The sequence below is a fragment of the Gadus chalcogrammus genome, chromosome 10 (assembly GCF_026213295.1).
Source record: "Gadus chalcogrammus isolate NIFS_2021 chromosome 10, NIFS_Gcha_1.0, whole genome shotgun sequence".
Taxonomy (NCBI): Eukaryota; Metazoa; Chordata; class Actinopteri; order Gadiformes; family Gadidae; genus Gadus; species Gadus chalcogrammus.
The window spans coordinates 21,366,657-21,391,622 of record NC_079421.1 but is presented as its reverse complement, the minus strand read 5'-3'; the positions used below and the strand labels follow the sequence as shown (position 1 = coordinate 21,391,622).

Genomic DNA, 24,966 nt, shown 5'->3' with positions numbered 1-24,966 from the left:
TTGTGTGTGTGTGTGTGTGTGCGTGTGCATGTGTGCCAATGGCCTGGATTGAGCCTTTTAGCAAGGCTGTCACCATATGGGAAGCATTAGACCCTGTCTGACTCAGCAGAATGCGCTAAGAGTGTAACAGAGAAGGGGCGAGAAAGGGGCAAGAGAGAAAGAGCGAGGGTAGAGGGAGAGAGCGAGAGAGGGGTCATGCTTTTGTGGCTGCGAGCGGCTTTGCAGCAATGATTGAGCTCCCACACACACACACACTAATCTCTGCGATTAGTGTGTGTGTGGGAGCGTGCATGTGGCTGTATGTTTGGGCAGGTGATTGCTTGCGCGTGAGCATGCGGGGTGTTTCCTCTGCCACCTCCAGCTCCCTCAGCTCAGGGGCCTTTTGAGCCCAGCGACAGACGCCCCCGGGGAGAGCAGAACCACCCCCCCCCCCCCACACACACACACACACACACACACACACACCCGTGCGCAGGATCCCAGCCAACGCAGTGCAACCTCTCGCACCCCCCAGTCGTGGTGTGGTGGTCGCATTTCACACACCGTAAAACCCCGGGAGCAGGGACACAGCTCCCTCTGTCCGGACGCAGTCTAAACACACCGGGCCCCTGACTGGAGGAGAAACGGGCCCCTGACTGGAGGAGAAACGGGCCCCTGACTGGAGGCGAAACGGGCCCCTGACTGGAGGAGAAACGGGCCCCTGACTGGAGGAGAAACGGGCCCCTGACTGGAGGAGAAACGGGCCCCTGACTGGAGGAGAAACGGGCCCCTGCGAGAGAGGGCCCCAGAAAGACACAACACGGGAACCAAACAAGTGCTTATGTAAAAAAAAAAAGGATGAAAAAGAGTAAATCTTTCCAGTATTGCGAGGACGTTTGCAGCATTAACTGTGTGCCAGCAATGAACACTGTCCAGGCCTGCAGTTCGAGCGTTGAACAGGTGACCTTTTGCAAAATATTAGTCTTGTTAGTCGGGTTTCCTGGTAGGGGGGTACATTTGTGTGTCGGAAAAATACAGCCAAATAAATGATAACCCTAAGAGGTTCTCCGGGTGGTGTTGATAGCTGTGATCATGTATCTTGGGCTACAGCTGCATGCCGTTAGTCTGCGGCCTTGCTGTTAGAAACCAAAACTACTGAACTGTTTGCACTGTTGCCCGGTCACTAATCTACTGTTGTTGTTTTCGTGCTGTATTCCCTCCACGACAGTTGCGTGCATCTGCATGCATCATGTCTAAGCAATGGTTTATTATTACGACATACGACGCATACCGCCTCGCCTGTTGACACTAACTCAATCAATCAATCAATCGCCATGACGCCGCTGGAACCAACACTCGTAAACATGTCAACCCACCCATGTGCTTGATAACGCGGGATCCAACACACAGTGCCTGCATTGTTCAGTCACTGTGTGCATTTAAGCAATATAATCCTTTAATCAAGCGCCCCAAGAGGGATAGTGGGGGGGGTAGGGACTAGTAGGGGTAACCGACCAGTGTGGTTATTCATCATAAGATCACCCCCCCCCCCCCCTACACACACACACACACACACACACACACACACACACACACACACACACACACACACACACACACACACACACACACACACACACACACACACACACACACACACACACACACACACACACACAATGGACATTATTGGGCTCAATAACCCATCAGCTAGTACTCATCTAATGGGAGGAGGAGGAGGAAGAGGAAGAGAGAGGAGGGGTGTGTGGAGGTTGGAGAAGAGTGGGGAAGAGACAAGAGGAGGTGGCAATGGCGCCAGGGATTTATTTCACGGGGGGGGGGGGGGAGGGGGGAGGGGGGGTTGTAGTAGGGGACAAGATGAGAAGAGGCAGATAGATTGAAAGAAGAGATAGACTAGAGGAAGAGAGGGGGAGAAAGAAAATAAAGAGAAAGGAAATGAAACGAGGGTACGAGAGCGTGGAGCGTGGGGGAGGCGAGGAGAGGAGAGGAGGATGGAAACAGGAAGAAGTGAGAGAGGGATAGAAAGGGAGAGAGAGGGAGCAGCAGAGGAGGGGACGGGCTTGGCCGTGTTTGGGGGAGGCCTCCTATTTGACATAAAAAGCAGAGAGGAGTTGTAGGAGTTGCAGTCCGTCGTCCAGACAGCCAGAGATCCTCCGTTCTGCTCCTCCTCCTCCCCCCCTCCGTCTCCTCACCACCGCTCCCCTCTCTGCTCCTCCATCGCCGTCCCTCCCACATCGGGACTCCCAGCACGCAGCAGTGAGTAGACCTTTCACACTTTACCTCCCCAGGCCAGCCCACAGCATGATTAGCAGAGTGTGTGAGGAGAGAAGGATGAATGAACGCATGCATGAAACTATTAACTTCTGAAAAACCAGAGTCGTAATGTTGTGAAAATAAATACATGTCGAGATATGTTTAGCTTATGCCACAGGATGTATTGAAATGCAATCAATATCATAATCCTAATCCTAGTTATTGAGTTGCGTTTAATAATTTAATGTACGAACAATGTGCTGTTTGTGCAGACATCGCTTTATAATATGCTCCTTTGCAAGAAGAAGAGAGCGATTGGCTCATTTCAATTGACGATGAAAAACGATTGGTTATTATTTTTTGCCAGGTATGACATCACAGCTGACGCTGATTGTAACTTTTTTTTTGTTAAAGAGTTATTTTACTGCTGACAAAAAACCCGCTGCAAAAGCATGACATAACATTTATGTGCATGCCCATACATACTCTATAGAAAGAAATACATTAGGGTCAATCATGTTTCCTATCTTCAGTTGCAGTGTGGATAACACCTTGTCTCTTATCTGGAGCGTAAAAGTACCTGCTTGACAGTATCATTAGTTGCAGGTGGCACCCTATACTTCCCTGCTCTCTGCAAATAATCTCAATCTCCTAACCTCTACCTACTCCCTAAATCTTCATTTGCTTTCACTTAGTCCCATGCTGTGATCGTTGAACAGTTGAAAGGTTGTTAAATGTGAGTGCTGGCCAGACTGCAGTCCAACTTGTTAAACTCTACACTGATGCTGGAGACAGATGCTTTCTGCGCACTCCCTCATTCTCTCTCTCTCTCTCGGGTAGCAGCCCACTCCGAGGCGTGGACTCCACAGCTGACTAGCAGAGGCCGTCATAAACGACTGAAAACAAAATCTTTTCACATCAGATAAAACCAAAGTTTGATGGTGTAAGAGCGTGCTGTAACTAATGTGTGTTGGCATCAGTGTGCTGCTGCATGTTTCCAATAATGATCAATTAAAATCTGGTGCAGCAAGGATGACAGACCCCCATAAAATTGCATCACTGTTCCCTAACACCCGTCTCTCTTTCAACCACCGCTCTCTCTCTCTCGTCCCCTCTCTGTCCCACCCCCCTCTCCCTATCTCTCTTACCCCCTCTGTCCCACCCCTCTCTCATCCCACTCTCACTCCTCGTCTCCCTCCCTCCTCCCCACCCCTCTACTCGTTCTCCCCCCTCCTGCCCTCCTCCCAACACCTTCATGTCCCCCTCTCTCCCAACATCAGGTCTTGCCTCGCCCTCTCCCAGAACCCTCACCACCACCACCACCACTAAAACCATCATGGCTGTCCTCCCATCTCTCCAACGGGCGCTGATCAGTGTGTGTTTCCTGGCATGCCTGGTGACGCCCATGCCCGTACCCACCGACGCGCCCACGTGCACGCCTGACGAGAGCGCGCACTACAGCCTCACGTTCACCGGCAAGTGGACACAAGACGCCTTCCCCAAGCAGTACCCCATCTACCGCCCCCCTGCCCAGTGGTCCAACCTGATTGGTGAGTTTCAAGGAAGCAATGTTGTTGTTGGTGGTTCTGGATTGAATAACATTTCCTTGCTTTATGATTGGATGAAAAGCTACAGGAATTCTGTCCAGTCTCTAGGTTCCCGTAGGTGTTATTGAACATCTGTTACTTTTTATACGTTTGTATATGTGTGTTTATTGGCACCTTTCGGTCCATGTGTTTGTGTAGGAGAAGAATTGGATGAGGCAACGGTTTCACCTGCCAATAATTCCCACTACCTGAACTTACACTCACGTCAACACCTCCCACACCGGGGCAGAGTTTAACCATGATCCTCCTGTGCTCTCTCTCACTCTCTCTCTCTCTCTCACTCCTCTCCCCACATCTATTCTCTCTCTCCTGCTCTCTTCATGTCCCTCTCTCTCTCCACCCATCCCCTTCCTCTCTAATCACCTCTCTCTCTCTCTCTCTCTCTCTCTCTCTCTCTCTCTCTCTCTCTCTCTCTCTCTCTCTCTCTCTCTCTCTCTCTCTCTCTCCCTCCCTCTCTCCCTCCCTCTCTCTCCCCCCTTCCCTATCCTCTCCCCCCTCTCCCTCCCCAGGGGTGAGTCACAGCGTTGACTACCACATGTGGCGGCGAGGTGACTTCACCAGTAACGGCGTGCGGGAGTTCACGGAGAAGGGGGAGGCGTGGACCCTGATGAAGGAGGTGGAGGCGGCCGGCCAGCGCGCCCAGAGCGTCCTCGGGGTGTTCTCCACGCCCGCCGTGACGGCCGGGAGTGGACAGGCCAGTGCTGAGTTTGAGGTCTTCGCCAGCAACCCCTATGTAAGCCCCCCCCCCCCCCCCCCCCAAGCACCTGTTTCTATTCAGTCCCGCCGCAATCCCTCACATGACATGTCCCTACATGACCTTCTAACGGACGTTGCGTCACACACAAACAAACACACCCACATACACACACACAAACACACATACCCATGCACGGACAAACCAACATACACACACACGCATACAAAAATGCTTAAAATGCTTAAAATAAAATAATGCTTCACACACACACAGACACATACGACTATGCACAAATTGCACATAGACTCACACAAACATAGACAAACACACACACACACACAGAAAAATGCAAACACACACACACAATGTCACACAAACACAGGCAAAAATAAACTCTCACACACAGGGGTCTAATTGAAGCCCCCTTGTGAGCATGTGCCAAAGGGGACGCAAAGGTGAAGCAAAGGTGAAAGGTAAATCCCATCCCAGTTTGACAAGGTTGTGAGACACTGTATTTCAAGACCTTCACCAGAGCCAATCTTCGACCATAAGTATCTAATACGGTTCATCCGAATTAGATTATATCAGATGTTAGAATATAAAACAAAGATCTAGACAGGTTTTTTCATGTTGTTTTCTGAAGCTTGTCCAAACACGATCGGAAACAATGCAGTGAGGTTTGTTCTCAGCCATTCCCCGAGGACCTTGCTGTGTAACTGGCTTGTTTTGACAGAACTTTTGAACCTAAAACAAGCTGGCCATTAAATTAAGCGGTGGGTCGTGAGAGACAGATGCCAGTAAGGATAGAAAGGGGAAGGATAAAATAGGATGGAGGACGACCACCTAGGCGGTTAGTGAAATGTTTTCGCTGGTACGTCCAAATCAGTGCAATTGACGAAATATATTTTAGTCTGATATTGATTTTACTTTTGTAATATTCCCTCTGACTTTAGAACTAGAAAGTAACTCTAGACCCTGATTCAATGTTGAAGAGAAACCCTGATTCCACGGTGAATTTTGTCCCCAGAATTTGACAGTGACCTTTGACCTGCTGACCCAGAGACACATAAAGACAAATAGTCCTTTAAGTAATTGATGGCCCTTAATAAACGAACAAATAGTATAACATCTCTCTCACTCTCACTCTTCCTCCTGACTCCCTCCCCCCGCCCTTCCGACTCCCCCACTCTCTAGCTGTCCTTCATGGTACGCATCGTCCCCAGCCCTGATTGGTTCGTGGGCGTGGACAGCCTGGACCTCTGCGAGGGCGGCCAATGGAAGGAGAACGTTTCATTGGAGCTCTTCCCCTACGACGCAGGAACCGACAGCGGCTTCACCTTCTCCTCACCCAACTATGAGACCATCCCCCAGGACAAGGTCATGCAGGTCGGCCCAGGGACCTTCATCCCACACTCCTCTTCAGGCCATAATATAGTATAGCTTACTTGATACCGTCTACCTGATGGAGTTATTAGAGCGAGTGTTTCTCAATCTATCTGTCTGTGTACATGATCAGGCTCCTTCATAAGATTCCAGATTACATCGCTGGTTGACTAATCCTTTGACAATGGTGGTCAAGTCATCACAGTGCTGTCTATAGTCATAATAGAAGTAAAGAACTGTGCTGTTTGTAGCATACATTTCTTAATTCCTTTCCTTTAATTCACCAGCCACTCTTTTGAAGCAAATTACTTTGAAACCACTAAGCCTAAATTGTTAAACTATTGTATCATAAGCAATTATTTTACAATGCATTGACTGCTATGCCATCAAATTCTATTTGCTTCACCCAATGCACCGACACAGCAAAACCATCCTTTATCGTCACCTGTCCTTCACAGCCGACATGATCAAAATGGCCTCCAAAAAACCACCAGAACCTCACTGATTCTGATGGTTAATCTCCTACGCAGATCACCTCCTCCTCCCCCAGCCACCCTGCCAACTCCTTCTTCTACCCACGCCTCAAGCACCTCCCAGCCATCGCCAAAGTGACGCTGACCAAGACAAGGAAGACCAATCAGATCATCAGCCTTCCAGCGGAACCCACCCAGTCAAACCAACTGCCAACCGACAACGAGATTGAAGAGAAGCACATCAGTAAGTTACAAAGCCTTCCGGCCGTTTGCCATTAAATAGTGTTTGACCCCTTACCTGTGCTCCAAACAGCACGGGGGAGATCTAGAGGGGAGGGTTTGGTTAAGGTTGAGTTGAACTGTTGAGTGGATAAATGACCATCTCAGCCATTCCTCGCGTGCGGTTCTATCAAACAGACGTAAAATGTAGGCCATTGACAATGAAAACTGTCAGTTTTAAGTCAAGATGGGTAGCATATATTAAGGCGGACCAAACACATGGTATATTGAGTCTGAATGCTTGAAAGATTGGATCAACACCTAAGATAACAAGTTAAGTGCCAGAAGCTGCTACACTTGGCACATGTGGTTGTATTCTCATTCACATGGAACAATTTACGCATTGACATGGGAAGAAAGGAACTTCAACACCCTGGAAATTTCTCCTAATAAATTGAGTATGTCAGCGTGTCTCTCGCTGAGTAGGTCAGATCCCCCAGAATAGGAAGCAGGAGTTTCTGTGTTTAAAAATGTGCTGGGGCTCTGGGTTTGACTAAATAAGCTCATTAGCTGTTCCCAAGGCTAACAGTCTGCTAACACCAGCTTCAGTGGGTCAGCAGAATCCCAATGGAAAAGGTGATGGAAAAGGTATTTTCAATAGCTCGGACGAGATATGCAGATCTATGTCGGCCCCTATATGCAAACAGAAATCTTGGATATGAATATTCATCTTCATCAGTGATTCAATCCCTTTTTTCAATAGCTTAGCTTAATGGCTTAAGTTATTTAATTGAAGTAAACCTAGCAATCCTAAATCTTCCATGTGTGACAAATTATATTTGCTCTACATATTAGCTGTTGATATTCCCTTTAAGAAAGGACACACTGTCTGAGGCCTGAACGGAATTCAAGACTGGCATTTTAATTACTTTTATTTATTCATCATAAAGTCTTTATAAGCAGACTGAGGTGGAAAAAGTGGGCAAGGCGTGTGACAGCACCACAGGGAAGGGAAATCAAAGCCATCCATTGGTGGACCGTGGTTTTATTCCGACATGACATCGCGCCACACCATCATAGTCTGTAACCATGGCTACCTGTCAACAAACACACAAGACATGCATGTGTGGTGGCCAAGAAAACGGTCGGGGTCTCCAGGTTTTCTCTTCACTTCAAACTCCTTCCTTCCTTCCTTCCTTCCTTCCTTCCTGACTTCAGTTCCCTGTCGTTTCATCCCCTCTTCTCTCCACCCATCCATCCAGTATATTTTATGACCCCCCCCCCCCCCCTGAGGATAGGGAACACAGGGTGGTGGAATTGACCAAATGTTTTTGGGGTTTGTTTCTTGTTAATCACAGATCGCTTATACAATGCCTTGCGTCAGTTGAGTCAGAGCGTGTCACGTTAACCTCCGACGATTCAACATCTCTTTGTCGGTCAGAGCGACCTGCACAGTAGATCTGAGCCCATTCATGCTTGAAGATGTCGACTCTAACCTCTTGTCAAAACCTCCGTCTGTCATTTCGTCTTCCCTTCTCTCCTCCTCCTCCTCCTCCTCCTGCTCCTCCTCCTCCATGGCCGTCTGCTATTCCACTCTGGTCCACGAGCCGCTGTCTGCGATGCCTATCAATGTTTTTATAAGATCATCCCACCGTGGGCGAGCGAGCCTGGCCTAGCACCGGATTAGACACAGAGAGAGAGAGGAAGAGGGAGGAAGAGAGAGAGGGAGAGAGAGAGGGGGAGAGGGATAGGGAGAGAGAGAGGGAGAGAGAGAGAGAGAGGGAGAGGGAGAAAGAGAGAGATACAGAGATAAATCGCACAGAAAAATTATGACAATACCAGACAAGCTTAAAAGCTATGTTCAACAACTATTTTAAACAAACGGCTTTTTTGGCAAAGAATGGCTTACAGGAAGAGATGCAGTGCTATGATTGAGGGTATGTGTGCTTGTGTGTGTGAGTTTGAATATGTGTGTTTGTGTGTGTGTGTGTGTGAATGCGGGTGTTTGTGCGTGCGTGTGGTGTGTATGTGCTTGTGTGTATGCAGCTGACTTGGCTACTCAGCATTACATTAATGATAAGAGATGTGGTTTTAAAGGGTGATTCAGCTTTAATTAACCAGATGTACTCCAACTGTTTACCTTCAACCGACCCAATTGTTGCCAAGAAAGCACTTCTTAATGGCAACCTAAGGAATTCTAACATTTACCAGACTGTACTTTAATGGTTTTTGATTTTATATTTAGCAAAGATAAAGACTCACATATGAGGTATACACATATGGCTTAATATTGCTACATTGCAATATCCTAGCTAAATATTTTAGCATTCTAAGAGATAAAACAATAGAAAAGTGAAAAAGACAGCCAACTAAACATAAACGTACACCTTTCTAAATTATTCTATACTATATTGCAAGTATTGATTATTAAACCCTTATAATGGCTTTAAAATTAGTAGCATTCTAGGATAACTGGTTCTTAAGGTTTTTTTTGAGAATTATTGAATTTAGTTATGCCTTCCCTTTTCTGCAGAAACTCCCCTGGATTGCGAGGTTTCCCCATGGTCTCCGTGGGGCTTGTGCAAAGGGAAGTGCGGAGACTCGGGCGTGAGGCACCGCACACGCTACGTGCTCATGCACTCGGCCAACCACGGAACGGCCTGCCCTCTGCTGGAGGAGGAGAAGAAGTGCACCCCCGATAACTGCTTATGACTAGGCCAGGGACAGAGGGAGGAAAAGGAGAGAAAGGAGAGGACGAAGCGGAAGGAGAGAAGACAGGGAAAGGGGAGGAAAGGAAAGGGGAGAGTGAGAAACAACAGGAAGCGCTCTGCGTTGACTTCCCATCTGAAAGTAGTGTAGAGTTAAAATCATTGTTGTGCATCAGAAAGGATGTTTGAGGGAATACCAACCCTAAAGACTACACCTTCAAACCCCTAAAACTAAATTAGTGTACCAGGAACTATTTAAAAGGATGCAGAATGTGGTTTGCTAGCACCTTATTTTGGTTCCCCCGAATCTCAAACAATGACAAGTTTATAAAAATGCAAAACTATAGTCTTAACACAGGAGGATAAGGTGCTCATATGGTGCTTCACAATTTGAAATATGTTTTTAGAGTGTTTCAAATGTTTTTAAATTGACTGTGGTTGTTTTCCTCAGGACAAAGAACACATTTATTTACAGGATTTTAACCTGTACTGTACAGTTTTAAAGATTACAGCAATATTTCATATTTGTCTTTGTTGTTGTTGCTTATTGATGTATCACAAGTGACTTTTTGTAAAATAGTCAATTATAATTCTGTTTATAACTGTGTATATGTGTGTATGTGTCTATTGTCAATAAAATGTAAATACATCTAACAAGAGCAATGAGTATTGATATCAAGTATTCAAAGTATTTTGACAAGCAATGATTTAAACACACTAAACTCTATTGTGAGTATTAGGCCCACATGACACATCAGTTGTTTTCAATATGAAACCCCTCATAAAAAAAGCAACCATTATGATTATTATCCAACCAAATCCCATATTCACTAACTCACAGAGACGCAACACAAGAAGAACACAAGTTTTCTCTTCTCTGGCGAGCCGCACCACAGCAAGCCAATGGGTAAAACAGACCAGGATATCTCGCTTTATAGACGGCTGGTACGCCCCCGCGCGGCGTCGTACGGTAGCTACTGCATGACGCTGAGCGGGGGCGTACCAGATTGAATAGCCATTCGGAAAACCCTTTTAAAGGCTCCTTCCGCCTGGCTTCGTTCATAAAACAAGGACATGGAAGAGGATTATGACTCATATAGAGTAGCGGGTTCAACAGGAAAGGAGAAGCCATGGTTTTTTGCTTGGAGGATAACTTTTGTTTTAATTGGAGAGGGGTACAATAAAGGGTACAACTGTAAAATGGGGTAGGTCCCCAAGTAGAAGGGCTGACACCTACTTGAGTGAATATCACTAAATATAAGTGACTGTGGATATTAGAAAACCTTCCATCTATAAACTAGACACTTAAAGCATATGACTTTCAACCAAAAATACAAAGATAAAAGGGTCTGCTTAAAATAGTAATTAGTAATGCAGTAGTGACATCACTCATGCTGGTCAATGCGTTTGAGGGGTACCAGTGTCCTTTAATCTCTGACTCTATAGGCTCCTGAGTTGACCAATCACATCGTCAGTAGAATGCCTTGTCACTACAACAGCACCTGGGATTTTCTCACACTGGCATTTTCCAACGCAGCCTTTACGAGATAACAACCGTACTGTAGCCTAACATTTAAGAATTCTACATTGATCACATGTGTGAAACATATGGAATACATCAGCCGAGAACAATACTTTTAACTCATATATTTTGTAGTTCAGTAAATAAGTTGTAGTTTTGGATGAAAATGAGTTTGCGTGGAGTGGCGTGTTGCCTGCTGAGTTACCTGGTGCTGGTGGAGGCCATGTTTATGGACCTGGGAGAACAGGAGGAGAGATGCATAATAGAGGACATCCCTGAAGGCACGCTGGTGACAGGTGAGTCCATGGGAGAGAGAAGTCGAGAGAACAATGCATCAGCAAATATTGTAGTATTTATCTGACTTAGATAATGCTAGTCTTTTCATTTCCTCATTGAAAATAAAGTTATTATTAAGCACATGGAAACATGTATGAATAGTGTGCGTGTGTGTATGTTTGTATGTATCATTTGTGTGTGTGTGTGTGTGTGTGTGTGTGTGTGTGTGTGTGTGTGTGTGGGTTTGTGTGAATTCCCATAAGGGTACTTCCTCCTAGAGCCTTGGGATCTGAAGCAGAGTTCAGGTCTACCTCGAATGGGTATGACCACCACGGTGCGAGACCCTGGCAATGAGGTACCACACTCCAAGCACATGCTAGACACCAGACCAACGAGACCCTTTAAGAAAAGTGTTCCTATTCACCAGACCCATCTCTCTATCTCCGTGCCTTACCCCTCTATTTCTAATCCCCTTTGTCCCCTGACCAACCATGTAGTGATCTCGTCCCATCAACCACTTCTAATGGCCAGTTGATGGTCTAGTTTTTGAGCTCTAGATACGTTTTAGAACATTTATAAATGTTGTCACCTGTCTGTGCGGTGTGTGGCTGGTCTGCAGGTGTTGATGACCAAGCGTTACGGGAAACACGGTAAATTCACCTTCACCTCTCATGCCAGTGGACAGCACCTGCTCTGCTTCCAAACCAACTCTACCAGCTTCTCTGTCTTTGCCAAGGAAAAGCTTGTGAGAAACACACGCACACACACACACACACACACACAAACACAGTCGGACAGGCACACACATAAACATACAGAGACACACACATAGACAGACACGTCAGACAGGCATACACACATAATCAGTCAGACACACACAGACAGAGAAAACACACACACAAACAAACAGACTTGCTCATCACCGCCTTTGCCAAACAAAAATGATCTTATGCAAGCAAAGGTAGGATTTTGCTTACATATTTAGGGTTACCTAAACCACAACCTCATGTTTATCTACGTGCCTATACGTGCATGTATCTTACTGTGTCTCTGTGTGCTTGTGTTACGTGTGTGTTTGAGTGTGTGTGTGTGTGTGTGTGTGCTTGTGCGTGTGCGTGTGTGTAGAAACTGCATTTGGATGTTCAGATGGGAGAACATCCCATTGAGAGAGGCTCAGAGAAGACCAAGGAAAACCTGCACACTATGGAGGAGTCTCTGAATCATATGATTGATCAGATGATGTACATCACCAGGCAGCAAGACCAACAAAGGGTATTCATAACTTATCATGAATGATATCTGTCCTGTCTAGCTAGAGCATAGCAATATATATGCACTCATGATATTGTGAAGCACTTTTACTACTTCATTTATTTGTAAGGGACAAAACGTACTACGTACTCTCTTCACTCTAGCCTGTTCTGCTGTTCCCTTTAGGAGAGAGAAGAGGTTTTTCGTCAAAACAGCGAGGACACCAACCGTAGTGTGCTGTGGTGGTCTGTGGTGCAGACAACCATCCTTCTCTCTGTGGGCTTCTGGCAAATGAACAGACTCAAAGACTTCTTCATAGAAAAGAAGCTCATCTGATCAAGTCCTTTAATATTATTAGGATCGCACATGTTGATTTTTATGCTTGATGAGCATAAACTGTTGGAATTAATAAATACGATTTTCTTTTTGCATTATAATGACCTATTATTAAAAACATATAGGCCTATCATTTATAATTAACATTTGTATGTGAACAAGAAAAATATGTATACATGTTTGCATCATGTTATAGGGTAAAAACAATAAAAATTATTCAGCCTACAGGTCAATTTTTTTTTATGAATAACACAATACAGAAAAGTATGAAACCAAACTTTTTATATTCAGCAAAAAATGTATATGTTAACTGTGGTTGTGATATATTTACAATATTCACACAGGCTAATCAAAAACGAGCATTTATCTGAAAATGGAACATACATTCTGTATTAGTTTATCTATCCATACTAACTAGGCCTATGATGAAAATCTCTGGCTTAGCTATTGCGCCTTAATAAAGAATGGAACAGGCAAACTTGCCTAGTGTGAGTGCGCCCTCCACTGCTCCGAAAGGCCGTGGCCTGGGCACGATTGCTCCTTCAGACTACGTCATCCAGCTCACGTTGCGTATCCGCCCGTGTTCGCGTCTCATCTCATTATCATCTGTACTTTGGCCACGGGCCCACGGCACACCTCTCCCAAGTGTGCCGTGGTCAAGGCGCTGTTCCGTGCTGGAATACGGATAGCCTGGTCCTGGTCACACTAGCCAAACGTTCTAGACTTTAGTATGCAAATGAGCTCGGGCACGGGGCCGCGGCCCTAGTGTGAGTGGCCCCCGATGACGGTCCGCTATCCAGAGGCTAGCTAGCTACTCACACACAGCCGGTGATCCTGAAAGAGCCGTTATCTGGCTCACACTGAGTCAAGTTGCGACAAACTTAGGTCAACAAGCGACCTGTTTCCCTCCCAAAATTGTTGCTTTATCACACAAAAGAACAAGACGTACAATTTTCGTTTAGTTCGTATTGTTTGTTTTGTTCGTTCTGGTGATAGCAGAGCGTTTTTTTTCACTCCACCCTGGCTTAGTCTTTTACCTCGGAGGTAGCCACACAGCTCACGCTAGGTTCGGGCTTTCTTTCTCCTACCGTCCTGATGAGGTGAACACATTTAAAGTACCACCAGAACATGTCCAACTGGATCTGCTGCAACTCCTGCTTTACGGCTCCCAGTGTTGAGTGCCTGCTGGCCGTCACCAGCTGTGGTCATATTATCTGCAATGTATGTTTTCAGAAAGGTAAACATGCACAAAACATTCCTACACTAACATTCTTAACATTTTAAGCTAACGTCAGTCCTTTCATAATGTAATCACAATTTATTACTCATGGCATTTTATTGATTGAGTATTTAACAAAACATTTTTTTCTATAGGAAAGCCAGGGGAGTGCTTAATATGCAAAGCTAAATGTCAGGTATCTCCTCTCTCCGATAAGGTTAGCACCATAACTGTGACTTGTTTGATTGGTTTCCAATAACGATTAGCTAGTATATTTTCCACATTCATGTATTTTTGTCTTTGCATTTTTAACCCACATAACTTCATTCAAATGATCATTCCAACTGAACTAATTAATAAAGAAAGTCATGTTGTTGGTAACATGGTGATGATGAGCTGTAACGTTGGGTTTGTTTTAACAGAGCACATGTGAGGTGAAGGCTCTGTTCTCTGACGTCAATGTCCTGGCAACCAAATACTTAAAAGAGATCAGCAAGGTTAGACTGGATAACCTCAAACGAAACAAACAGTATTGATGAGAATTTTCACATATTTATCCGACAGGTGGAATAAATCATAATGATTTATCCAATTGGGTTGTTTTTACGATGTATATGTTATTAACTAGCTGATACACTATTCAAGTGGATTGTCATGTCATTTTTAGTCTGTCAAGAACATAACATTGCAGGAAAGTAAGTAAACAATAGAGATTGTCAAATGCCCAAAAAATGGTTGATTTAACACTTTTTTTTTCTCAGTGATGCCGCAGTAGCGACCGGTTAATCCAACATTAATCCATGTCCCCAGGTGCTCCTGTTCCAGGCCAGACACCAGAATAGACTTCTGGCTCACTACCAGCAGAGGGTGAGCAAGCCTCTTCTTGGATAAATGTATTTATCATGGTGTCTGGTTGTGTGTGTGTGTATGGGTTTGTGTCCGTTGAGATTATTATTTTATAAGTAAGAAATAAATTTACTGAATTTAAAGGAACAAAGCTAAACTCTTGATTGTTGAAACTCATGGACTTTCAACGCTCTGCAATCTCTTCCTCCTCCTCCTTCTTCTCCTTCTCCTTCTCCTCCTCCTCCTCCTCCTTCTTCTCTCCTCCTACTCCACTTCCTCCTCCTCCTCCTCCTCCTCCTCCTCCTCCTCCTACTCCACTTCCTCCTCCTTCTCCACTTCAGAATGAGAAACTAGAAGAAGCCCTGGTGAAGATGAAACAGGAGATGCAACAGATGTCCAAGTAAACTGGCCCACTCTATCTCACATTGTGTTTTACTACTAATTAAAGTCCAATAAAAACCCTCTGCCTTGTTGCTTGTTCTCTCTGCATTTACAGACAACTCAAAGAGCAAAGCGTCTACATCTCAAAGCTGTCTCTTCAACACCAGGGGTAACTTTTATACGAATAAGGGAATTTAATTTTAACAAAATATGGATGCCATATTTCATGTTTTCCTCTCAATATTGGTCGTTCAATGATGATGGTAGTGGCAAAAGTTACTTTGTGTCTGAGTTTATTCATAGGTATAAAAATAACCTACCACTAGGTAGCACTGCTGGCTGATCTGCTCCTAACAGCATGCATGTGTTTTGTTATCCTTACCAACCCTATCAAGGGAGGAACCTGCTTTCTTAGTCGTATAAACCCCATGTTAAAGGTGTCTCATGACTTGTTTACTCCGGTGTCTCTGGTTCCTGATCCAGTTCCACAGCTGTGTCCCCGATGGGTGTCAGCTGCCACACGTCCTGCATGTCCAATTCAGGTAAGTCATCATCTCATGGTTCCTCCTACTGACTCAATCAGGTACGTCTGGACCAACTTCAGTCAATTATGTAGCGCTAGGCACTAATTTAGCAATGTGACACAATATATGTGTAACCTTATATATATAGTACTGTATATACTGTCTGTAACCAGAGAGAGAGAGAGAGAGAGAGAGAGAGAGAGAGAGAGAGAGAGAGAGAGAGAGAGAGAGAGAGAGAGAGAGAGAGAGAGAGAGAGAGAGGAGAGAGAGAGAGAGAGAGAGAGAGAGAGAGAGAGAGAGAGAGAGAGAGAGAGAGAGAGAGAGAGAGAGAGAGAGGGGAACACAGAATAAGAGGTAGATGTTTTTTTGACTGCTTTCATATGAGTGGTGTTGTCCTTGATCAGTTCTCCACATCCCGTACAACTCCCCGGCCTCCCTGTCCCTCTCCCGACATCCTTCAACTGCAACTCTGTGAGTATAGCGCCCCCGCCTGGATATGTATAGTAGAACAAGCATTTTACAATATTCTATTTGACGTCAGCCACATACATTATTTGATCTATGCTCTATCGTTACAACCAACAGCCGAGATATTTCCTTAGTTAGATTGTATTTAGTTAATTGTGGTCATTCGCTATAGCTAAAGTTCCTTTTCACTGTAAGCGTAGCCCTTTAATAATCGAACAGATGTTTAAAGCGATGCTTAAAAATAAGTTTAAGGTCAGTTAAAAAGTGCATGGCCGTGACGATGCATGCGATTGTGGTACATGGTATCACTACAGAAACATATAATAGCTTCCAGTATGTACAATGACCACAAAGGATATGAATTGCAATGGGTTGAAGGGAATTTATTTTAACCTCTTGCTTCCCTCTCTGTCAACGCTCACAGTGTAATCCGTTTTGCTCTGCAAACTCTTTTTGGGGCATTTTGTTTCATGTACTTTTGTTTTTTTACAACCATCTCTCTCTCTCTCGCTCTCGCTTGCTTTCTCGTTTTTTTCTCTTGCTCTCTCGTTTTTTTTTCTCTCTCTCTCTCTCTCTCTCTCTCTCTCTCTCTCTCTCTCTCTCTCTCTCTCTCTCCTCTCTCTCTCTCTCTCTCTCTCTCTCTCTCTCTCTCTCTCTCTCTCTCTCTCTCTCTCTCTCTCTCTCTCTCTCTCTCTCTCCCCCTCTCAATGGCTCTAAAGCTCCCTTATCACAGCACAGAGCTGTGACAGAGATACAAAAGAAAAAAAGAGCTAGGGTTATAGTGACAGGGAGAAAGGTTGACTGGGGGGAGAGGTGAGCGGAGGAGGTATTTTGCAGTGCAAACAATCAGTATCCTGGCTTTAGTTCTCCTGGCTTATGTTAGTTTAAGTTGCCGCATTGCTTTACCTTGCCCTGAAGCTAGCTATCCACACACACGCACACACACACACACACAGACACACACACACACACACACACACACACACCTGAATAAGCAAACTTTTCTTGCTGTCCCGGTTGAGAATATGTTTTTCATTTTTATTTGCATGTGACGTTGACACAGGGGTGATTGACTTACCGGATAATATCCAAATCAAATGTTGTTGTTTCTCCTCAACATGACTGTACATAATTCTGAGGCAGCCAACATAGAAATCCTCTGGTGGATATGCGTCAGAGTATGAATATCCTGCCCAGAGGGCCATAATCTGTAACTGTTCTTCTGATTACTATATGTATATACAGTTTATTATACATATATATCATTTTATTGTGCTTTTTTTTTATTGATTGTTTTCGCCTCAATAAATCTAGACCGAGGAGGTCCTGCACAACTTAATTGAACTGAATTATGTCCAAAATAGATTGCTACCTGGGTGGGGGAACTGAAGCAGAGTTGAGTTAGAACCAGGTGGTCGCTAGTTGAATAAGGCCCGTTAACTAAACAAGACTGATGAGGTGGATTTGTGGCCTTCAGGGTGGACCACATGGAATCAGATGGAAGACATCTGTTCAAAAAGGTAAGAATTGATTTGTGTCATTTCAACACATCCTTATTAAGACTTATTGGATAAACTGACCGTTTTTTTTGACCTACATTTAATTATTAGAAAACAGTTGGGACTCAGTTGTGAATAATTTATTTTCATAATTCAATACAAATATAAGAGCAAATTATTCTTATTCGTGTTTTGTACCTTTGCTGTGACATTTAGGGTCAAAATGTCCACGCCTGGGATTCATTTGATGTTGAAAGTTCATCAGATCTTGTTCTATAAATTAGTAGGTGAAAGTTTGCATTGATTGTATTTACTGTGTTTACTATCAATGCTGCTCCTGTCTCTCAGCCTGACACCAGACTGTCCCTGATCAGCCCTCCACAAGATGGCCGAATGGGTGAGTGGTTTCATTCACACCTTCACAGTCACTGCAAAACATACCACGTCACTTTTCTGCGAGTGCTTTGCATTATGGGATATTTTTTACTATTTACACATATTCTTTTTCCGTATGCTCTTTTCTGAAGTCATCCTCTATAGGGAATCCTAATTCCTCGTAGATTTATGGTTAGCGATACACAATGTTTATATAGTTGGTCATATAGAGACAAGGGAACCAAGTTGGTGCCAGCTAGGGTTTAATTTATCGTATCCTCATGACCCTGTCATAGGCCACTGACTTTGAGGTCATCTGGTAAATTAATCCAGATGTTTCCCTCATGTCAATGTTTTCCCCATAACTCTCTATCTGGTCCTTTCTGAGGCACGTGATTGTTTTGTAGTGTGCACATTATGGGGGCATAAGTGCATGTGTTGTCGGTAAACATTCAGGCATAAGAAATGATTAGCAGTTGACAGAGGAGGTAGGGGTTAACTGCTGTTGGCTTTGTTCACACTGCTAATAATAGGACCAGGAAGGTTTCAACTTATGTCTTTGTGTTGGCTTATTTATTGATCATCTCCTAGATCATCTGGAAATTTATTGTAATACATTTCCTTACTGCTCTTTAATAGCTTCAGTTTGTCGGCCTCCTAGCCAGCACTTCCGCAATAAAAACATATACTAGAAACAAATACTTAAAATCTTCTTAAAAACATCTCCAACATCCCTCTTCTGTGAATGTCTGCATCATAATCTGTAAAACTGATGAAAATGATTTCCTCAATTCAATTATTCCTACTGTATTACTGTCCTGTACTTCTGAGACACCCCCATCCCAAATAAAGGTGGATCGTGTTTATCTGTTCTCATTGGTCAGGTACAATCCCTCACCGATCATCCAATCAGATCACACTGGCTAAGCAGTCAATGCGTTCCCCTTCAGTCAGGTAACGGATCATCCTAAACAGATGTCTATCTTATAATTTATAAATGAACGATGATTGTAAACCACATAGCTATATATTTCTTTTGAAGCAATCAAATGTGTGTAACTTAAAGTTTGGTCAAAGTGTTTTGTAGTGCTACATTTCGAAAGGACTCGACATTCGCCACTCTATCTCTTCGACTCATTCTTCTTTTCTGGTGTTCCACCCCGCTCTGCTTTACCCTCAGTCGTCTCCAGGGAGCCATGGCGACCTCAGGGGTGTCATCATATGGGCGGAGCTCGGGGTGGGCGTCGCCCATCTTCAGATCCTCCTCCTCATTCAGATCATCTTCATCCTCCCTGAACTGCCACAATGTTAGCCCTGCCCACACACTCACACAGCCCTGAATGAAATGGAGATCAAAATCTAACATTTTTCTGTTACTGTAATTGATTAGGATGGATTTGGTGTGAGGTTCGAATCGGTAGTGCAGAATGCTGTCAGATAAACTGAGTTTGAGTTCCATGTCCTGTCAGGAAATGTCAAATAAATAAATATGGATGTGAATTTTTGTTCTGTGCACATGGCAATCGGTTTGGGGGTTTTATTGTGAAGGGTGAATATTACATATTATTCTACTTCATTTAAAGGGAAACTTCACCCATTTCCATTAAGCTTTGTATCGTTAGAAACACACTCATATTTTTGAACGGTCTAGCATCATTCGCTTATTTTCTGGGGAGACTGGAGAGATCCGTATCGATCTCCAACACTTCCTGTTTAAGATGACGCAATATGACGATTTTTGCGTAGAAGTAAATAGGAAGTGTAAGAGGGGAGGATTCTCGTAAGACTACAAACACAAGGAGGTGGGGGCCAACGAAGCTGTGCATCGTGGTGCATGGTGGGAGTTGTTGTCCCGGCAGGTTGCCCGCTGACTTGTCGGTTCTACTTGCTGCTGACTGAGCACAGCGTCATCAAATAGTAGATCAATACGCTGCTTGTATTTTTTGGAATACTTGATTCTGATTGGCTACAGGGTGTCCATTAATCCCTGATATATGGACACCTGCAAGTATTCTCAGTCAAATTCTCTGTTCAGCCTTCAAAGCGAGAGCTGGTAAATTGTGAAAATGCATTAAACTGTAATCAGGCAACGCGGTTATATGCTATAGACCCTAGAGTATCTGTGGTATAAAGGCTGGGACGAAATTCAAAGTATAAATATGTACACTTTATGTTGAAGGTATAGACCGTGGCGATTCCCATTGAAACGAATGGCGCGGGATTATTCTTCAAAATGAAAGCTGGTAAATTGTGTAAAATGAATTAAACTGTAATCAGACAACGCTGTTATATGCGATAGACCCCAGAGTATCTGTGGTATAAAGGCTGGGACGCATTATAAATATGTTCAATCCATTACATTAGCTCTCTGGCTCATAGCTCAGCGGACCAGAATACCTCCCGTTGCCAAGTCTTAGCTAAGGTCCGTCCTATTTACTGGGGGAGTGAACAACATTTCCGTTGCATAAGAACCTTACGGGAGGGTAATGATTGTTCCAGGTATTAGTCAAACCCTCAGGCGTTACCAGGGAAACTAAATTATGGCGTGTGAAAAACTTTATATCTGGAATGTGAAACGCATGAAATTATAAATGAATGATGTTAATTTATTTTCTTTGGTAAGTGACCATGGTATAAGCGGGATAATGCCCTTCGAGGGGTCCAAAACATGTTTGATCGATCGCATTTAAAGGGGACTACTTTGTGAGAGAGATGAAACAGAGTATACATTTATTAAGCATGCTATACGAATAAGAAAAGCATAATGATTAAAGTATTTGATTTGTTTTATTATGTTTGCAAGCACGAAGTAGAATAAAAGGGATAATCACCCCAAAGCAGGGCAATAAACAGTTTGATATGCCCGGCTTGTGGAAGGTTACCACCGTCCATGAGCCGGGCTTATCAAAATATTTATTGCCCTGCCTTGAGGTGATTATCCCTTATTTACGTATATTTGAGCAAGCTCTTTTTAGAGAGGCAAGTACACAGAAATACAAAGTTAGTAGCATCAAAGAAAGGTCCTATTTAAAGGCCCTGGATATACCTAAAACATAGGTACAATATAGGGTACGACATAGTCACGGTGAATAACACGCTCTCAGTGGGATAATGCACACGCATCACATGGCATTGTGGAACATTAGCAGGGGGCCTTATTCTAAGTCCTGCACCCTAAGGCCTCCTATGACCATAACCCTATCCTGTGAGGCAAACTATCGCTTCATCACTAGAGCCTCACAATCCAGTTGACTCCATTTAACTGCCAATAAGTTCAAGGGTTCTGTTCTCTCCAATGTAATCAAATGAAATAAGGAGGGCGTTTTATATTTACTCTTTCAACCGGAAATGACAATCAGTCGAGAATTGGACGGTGGTTTTTGAGAAAAGGGATATCAGCAGATGTCATCAACCATGAGGAAAAGCTGAGACAATTCGGGGTGGGTGGCACAAACAGCTGTATGTGTCTAGACAGGTCCTTCTCCCCCCCCCCCCCCCCTCTCTCTCTCTCTCTCTCTCTCTCTCTCTCTCTCTCTCTCTCTCTCTCTCTCTCTCTCTCTCTCTCTCTCTCTCTCTCTCTCTCTCTCTCTCTCTCTCTCTCTCTCTCTCTCTCTCTCTCTCTCTCTCTCTCTCTCTCTCTCTCTCATGGTTACTGTAGGCATCTATTGAGTGGGGCTTACTGTATGTGGTTCTGCGTGGGCACTCTAAAGGTGTATGCATTCAATAAGAGTGATTTTAATTCAATTTAACTTGTACTTCTTGGCACTAGAAGTGATGTGTATGTGCATGCATCATGGTGTGTGATGTTTGCAGTCATTAATTGTTTGTGTATTGTGTACAAAAGAGTGTGTGATAATAGATTGTGTGTGTGTGTGTGCATGCGGGTATGTGTGTTCGTGTGTGTGTGTGTTTGTGTGTGGGTGACGTGTCCTTGTAGTTGCACCATCGTTTGTTTGCATGTTGCGTGTAGATGTCCCAAGGGGGCCTGTGTGTGTGTGTGTGTGTGTGCGTGTGTGTGTGTGTGTGTGTGTGTGTGTATGTGTGTGTGTGTGTGTGTGTGTGCGTGTTTAGGTTTAACACAGGGCCAGTACTGCTGATGTGCTGTGTGTTCCGGTGGGGTCTGAAGACGGTTTAAACTCCACTTAACAGAGAAACAGCTCCCTAAGGCTCTATACGCTGCCAACCTGTCATAGACTGACAGAGAGAGCACTAAATCATACAAACATATCACACCCCCACACACACATTGGAGCAAGTCCATAGTTACACACACACACACACACACACACACACACACACACACACACACACACACACACACACACACACACACACACACACACACACACACACACACACACACACACACACACACACACACACAAATAGACTCCTTTGACATTACAAGTGATTATTATGGTTAACAGCCCTGAGCCAGGCCAAACTGTCGAGTGTGTGTTTGTGTGTGTGTTTCTCACTTTCCCTTACAACACAAGCTCTCGCTCTTTCTCATATAACGCATGCACGCACGCATACACGTGCACACACACACACACACACACACACACACACACACACACACACACACACACACACACACACACACACACACACACACACACACACACACACACACACACACACACACACACACACACACACACACACGTTCTAACAGAGTTTGGCCTGGCTCAGGGCTGTACAAACGAGGCCTGCCACTTCAGAGAACTAAAGAAAACGTTCATGATGTCAGCAGTGATTATTCAGAAGCGCGTTCCCACAGCTTGTCTTTCTCCCCCTCCCCCTTCCCCCCTCCATCGTATTCCCCGTTCCGTTAAGAGCTCCTCTTGGCTTATTCTCCGGCACATTTCACACTTTGTCGCTCACTACTTCACTCTTGCACCTTCAGTTCGGTACATGTAATCCTTCGCAGCCCCAAGGCAAGACAAGACACGAACATAAATGATTTCACACCAAAGCTATTTGTATGTTTGACCTGCCTCTCTACTGCTCCAGCTGTAGCCTGCTGTGTTCCTACATTATACGCTCCACGCTATCATTTCTTGTTGACACAAAAAGGGGGGGGGGGGGGGGGGGAATCATGCTAATAACGGCCTGTCAAGTTGTCACATTACCGGAGACGTTAACGGAGTAAAACTCTATTCTGGTTGTTCTGCGATGCTCCGCGCGGTGTTCTTTCCGTGTCGCGCTCATCTTCACCCCACTTATCAAGAGGCTCTTACGCGCCGAAATAGAAACGAATGCCTGTCCAGGCAGGAATACCCTATTCTTCTATTTGTACCTTGCCATGCGATTTCCATCTAATGCAGATTTGATGATCAAGGAGAAATAATCAAACTCATTTTGCTTTCACAATTAAGGTGCGCATCGAGGATCAAGTCTGCAGCATTTTTGGTCGGTGGTGCTGCTGATATTCTAACAATATTGGACTTTATTGTAAGTAATTCAACTGTTGTTGTTATCAGAGAAGGCCATGGGGTGTCGCTATTGTCCCTCCCACTTTAGCATGGAACTGGGATCTTTCTACAACAGCTGCCAGAGAAGGGGACTAGCTACTAACGTTATGGATTTGCTGCAGGATGTAGTAGGATAAGGAAGAGACGCTTGAGCACACACAGACGCATGCAGTCACACGCACATACACATTGACACACGCCCACAGGCAGGCAAACACGCACACACTCAAAACACACACACACACACACACACACACACACACACACACACACACACACACACACACACACACACACACACACACACACACACACACACACACACACACACACACACACACACACACACACACGCACACACATTCACAGCCATACTAGTTGCATTCGAGAGGAAAAGGTCAGAAAGGGGAACAGGTGTATGGCTCAATACACAGATGGCCCACATGTGAAGGCAGGCGTGCAGGGGCCTTTGAAGAGGCAGGCCCCCACTGTCCCATGCAGGCCAGAGTCAAGGAAAACTTCACTGACGGACAAGCATGCGTAAAAAAACCCTTGTGCTTGTTTATGTAATAAACAAGCATATCTGTCCCAGCCTCTCTCATTCTGTCTCTATCTGGCTCTCCCTCTCTCTCACTGACGCTATTTGACAAATTCTCCATCTCTGTCTCTATCTGTCTCACTTTGTCTTATATCACTAATCCTCCCCTCTGTCTCTATCTCACTCACTTTGTCTCTATCTCACCTCCCTCTCCCTCTCTCCCCCTCCCTCTGCCTCTATCTCAATCACCATGTCTCTCCCACTCTATCCCACTCACTCTGTCTCTGTCTCTCTCCCTTTCCCTCTGTCAGTCTATCTCACTCTTTCTCTATTTGTCTCTCTCTGTCTCCCGCCCCGGTCGAGGCCCTCACCAGCACACCCAGTCAGACTCCCCCAGGCAGGGCGTGCGCGGGGCGGGACAGACCCAGCCCAACAATACCGCGGCCAGGATGCTCCGCAGCTCCCTTCCCCTCCTCCGCTTCAGTTCCTTCTCTTTCTTCTTCCTTTTCTTCTCACTCCGTCCGTCCTGATCCCTCCATTCCGCCGGAAGAAGGTAAACACTGAGTGTGGAGGGAGGGAGGGAGGGAGGGAGGGAGGGAGGGAGGGAGGGAGGGAGGGAGGGAGGGAGGGAGGGAGGGAGGGAGGTAGAAAGTGAAAAAGTGAGGTTGAAAAAAGGAATCGAGTGAGGGAGAGAGAGACAATGGAGGGAGAAAGACAGTGGTTGGGGTGAGAGAAAATAAATAGGACAGGAGGGGAGGGAGGAAACAAGGAAAGAGAGAGAGAGAAAAGGGGGGAGGAAGAGGATGTAGGGAGGTAGGAGGACAGGAAGGTGAGAGCACAGAGGGAAAGGAATCAGAAAGGGAGGGATTGGAAGGTACAGAAAGGCGGAGCGAGGGCTGACTGGAGTACAGAGA

The 24,966-nt window shown here is 44.9% G+C and overlaps 3 protein-coding genes and 1 long non-coding RNA gene across 5 annotated transcripts; 3 read left to right on the top strand and 1 right to left on the bottom strand.

Annotated features, from left to right (window-relative positions):
* Positions 1–2,133: 2,133 nt before the first annotated feature.
* Positions 2,134–9,997, top strand: spon2b (spondin 2b, extracellular matrix protein). The gene is made up of 6 exons (XM_056600969.1): positions 2,134–2,256; positions 3,534–3,803; positions 4,370–4,593; positions 5,752–5,943; positions 6,471–6,657; positions 9,166–9,997. Exons 2-6 carry the CDS (start codon positions 3,590–3,592, stop codon positions 9,342–9,344), a joined length of 996 nt encoding a protein of 331 aa, XP_056456944.1. The 5' UTR covers positions 2,134–2,256; positions 3,534–3,589; the 3' UTR covers positions 9,345–9,997.
* Positions 7,961–12,945, bottom strand: LOC130390819 (uncharacterized). Its single transcript, XR_008896825.1, has 3 exons — positions 11,728–12,945; positions 11,068–11,148; positions 7,961–9,344 (listed from the first exon to the last, which is right to left on the bottom strand). It is a non-coding gene; the product is annotated as an uncharacterized LOC130390819 (long non-coding RNA).
* On the top strand, positions 10,497–12,943 carry si:ch211-255i20.3 (transmembrane emp24 domain-containing protein 11). The gene is made up of 5 exons (XM_056600968.1): positions 10,497–11,158; positions 11,402–11,493; positions 11,758–11,883; positions 12,264–12,410; positions 12,576–12,943. The coding sequence occupies exons 1-5, from the start codon at positions 11,023–11,025 to the stop codon at positions 12,723–12,725; spliced, it is 651 nt and encodes a 216-aa protein (XP_056456943.1). The 5' UTR covers positions 10,497–11,022; the 3' UTR covers positions 12,726–12,943.
* Positions 12,946–13,492: 547 nt separating the features above from the next.
* On the top strand, positions 13,493–19,530 carry LOC130390815 (probable E3 SUMO-protein ligase RNF212). 2 transcript variants are annotated; one of them, XM_056600966.1, is made up of 12 exons: positions 13,493–13,962; positions 14,100–14,161; positions 14,367–14,441; positions 14,755–14,811; positions 15,132–15,190; positions 15,287–15,340; positions 15,655–15,713; positions 16,100–16,166; positions 17,641–17,683; positions 18,011–18,059; positions 18,922–18,991; positions 19,218–19,530. In XM_056600966.1, the coding sequence occupies exons 1-12, from the start codon at positions 13,854–13,856 to the stop codon at positions 19,375–19,377; spliced, it is 864 nt and encodes a 287-aa protein (XP_056456941.1). In that variant the 5' UTR covers positions 13,493–13,853; the 3' UTR covers positions 19,378–19,530. The 2 variants fall into 2 exon arrangements, with proteins under 2 accessions (XP_056456941.1, XP_056456942.1); XM_056600967.1 differs by lacking the exon at positions 14,100–14,161 and having other exon boundaries at positions 13,859–13,962.
* Positions 19,531–24,966: the final 5,436 nt, after the last annotated feature.

What these genes read in the sequence shown, in the direction of transcription:
- spon2b (XM_056600969.1), top strand. Translation starts at nt 3,590, where the DNA reads ATGGCTGTCCTCCCATCTCTCCAACGGGCGCTGATCAGTGTGTGTTTC. An exon ending in CCCAGGACAAGGTCATGCAG is followed by an intron (nt 5,944 to 6,470) that starts GTCGGCCCAGGG and finishes TCTCCTACGCAG; the next exon opens with ATCACCTCCTCCTCCCCCAG. An exon ending in GATTGAAGAGAAGCACATCA is followed by an intron (nt 6,658 to 9,165) that starts GTAAGTTACAAA and finishes CCTTTTCTGCAG; the next exon opens with AAACTCCCCTGGATTGCGAG.
- si:ch211-255i20.3 (XM_056600968.1), top strand. Translation starts at nt 11,023, where the DNA reads ATGAAAATGAGTTTGCGTGGAGTGGCGTGTTGCCTGCTGAGTTACCTG. An exon ending in TCTTTGCCAAGGAAAAGCTT is followed by an intron (nt 11,884 to 12,263) that starts GTGAGAAACACA and finishes GCGTGTGTGTAG; the next exon opens with AAACTGCATTTGGATGTTCA. An exon ending in GGCAGCAAGACCAACAAAGG is followed by an intron (nt 12,411 to 12,575) that starts GTATTCATAACT and finishes TGTTCCCTTTAG; the next exon opens with GAGAGAGAAGAGGTTTTTCG.
- LOC130390815 (XM_056600966.1), top strand. Translation starts at nt 13,854, where the DNA reads ATGTCCAACTGGATCTGCTGCAACTCCTGCTTTACGGCTCCCAGTGTT. An exon ending in CAATGTATGTTTTCAGAAAG is followed by an intron (nt 13,963 to 14,099) that starts GTAAACATGCAC and finishes TTTTTTCTATAG; the next exon opens with GAAAGCCAGGGGAGTGCTTA. An exon ending in ATGCGTTCCCCTTCAGTCAG is followed by an intron (nt 18,992 to 19,217) that starts GTAACGGATCAT and finishes CTTTACCCTCAG; the next exon opens with TCGTCTCCAGGGAGCCATGG.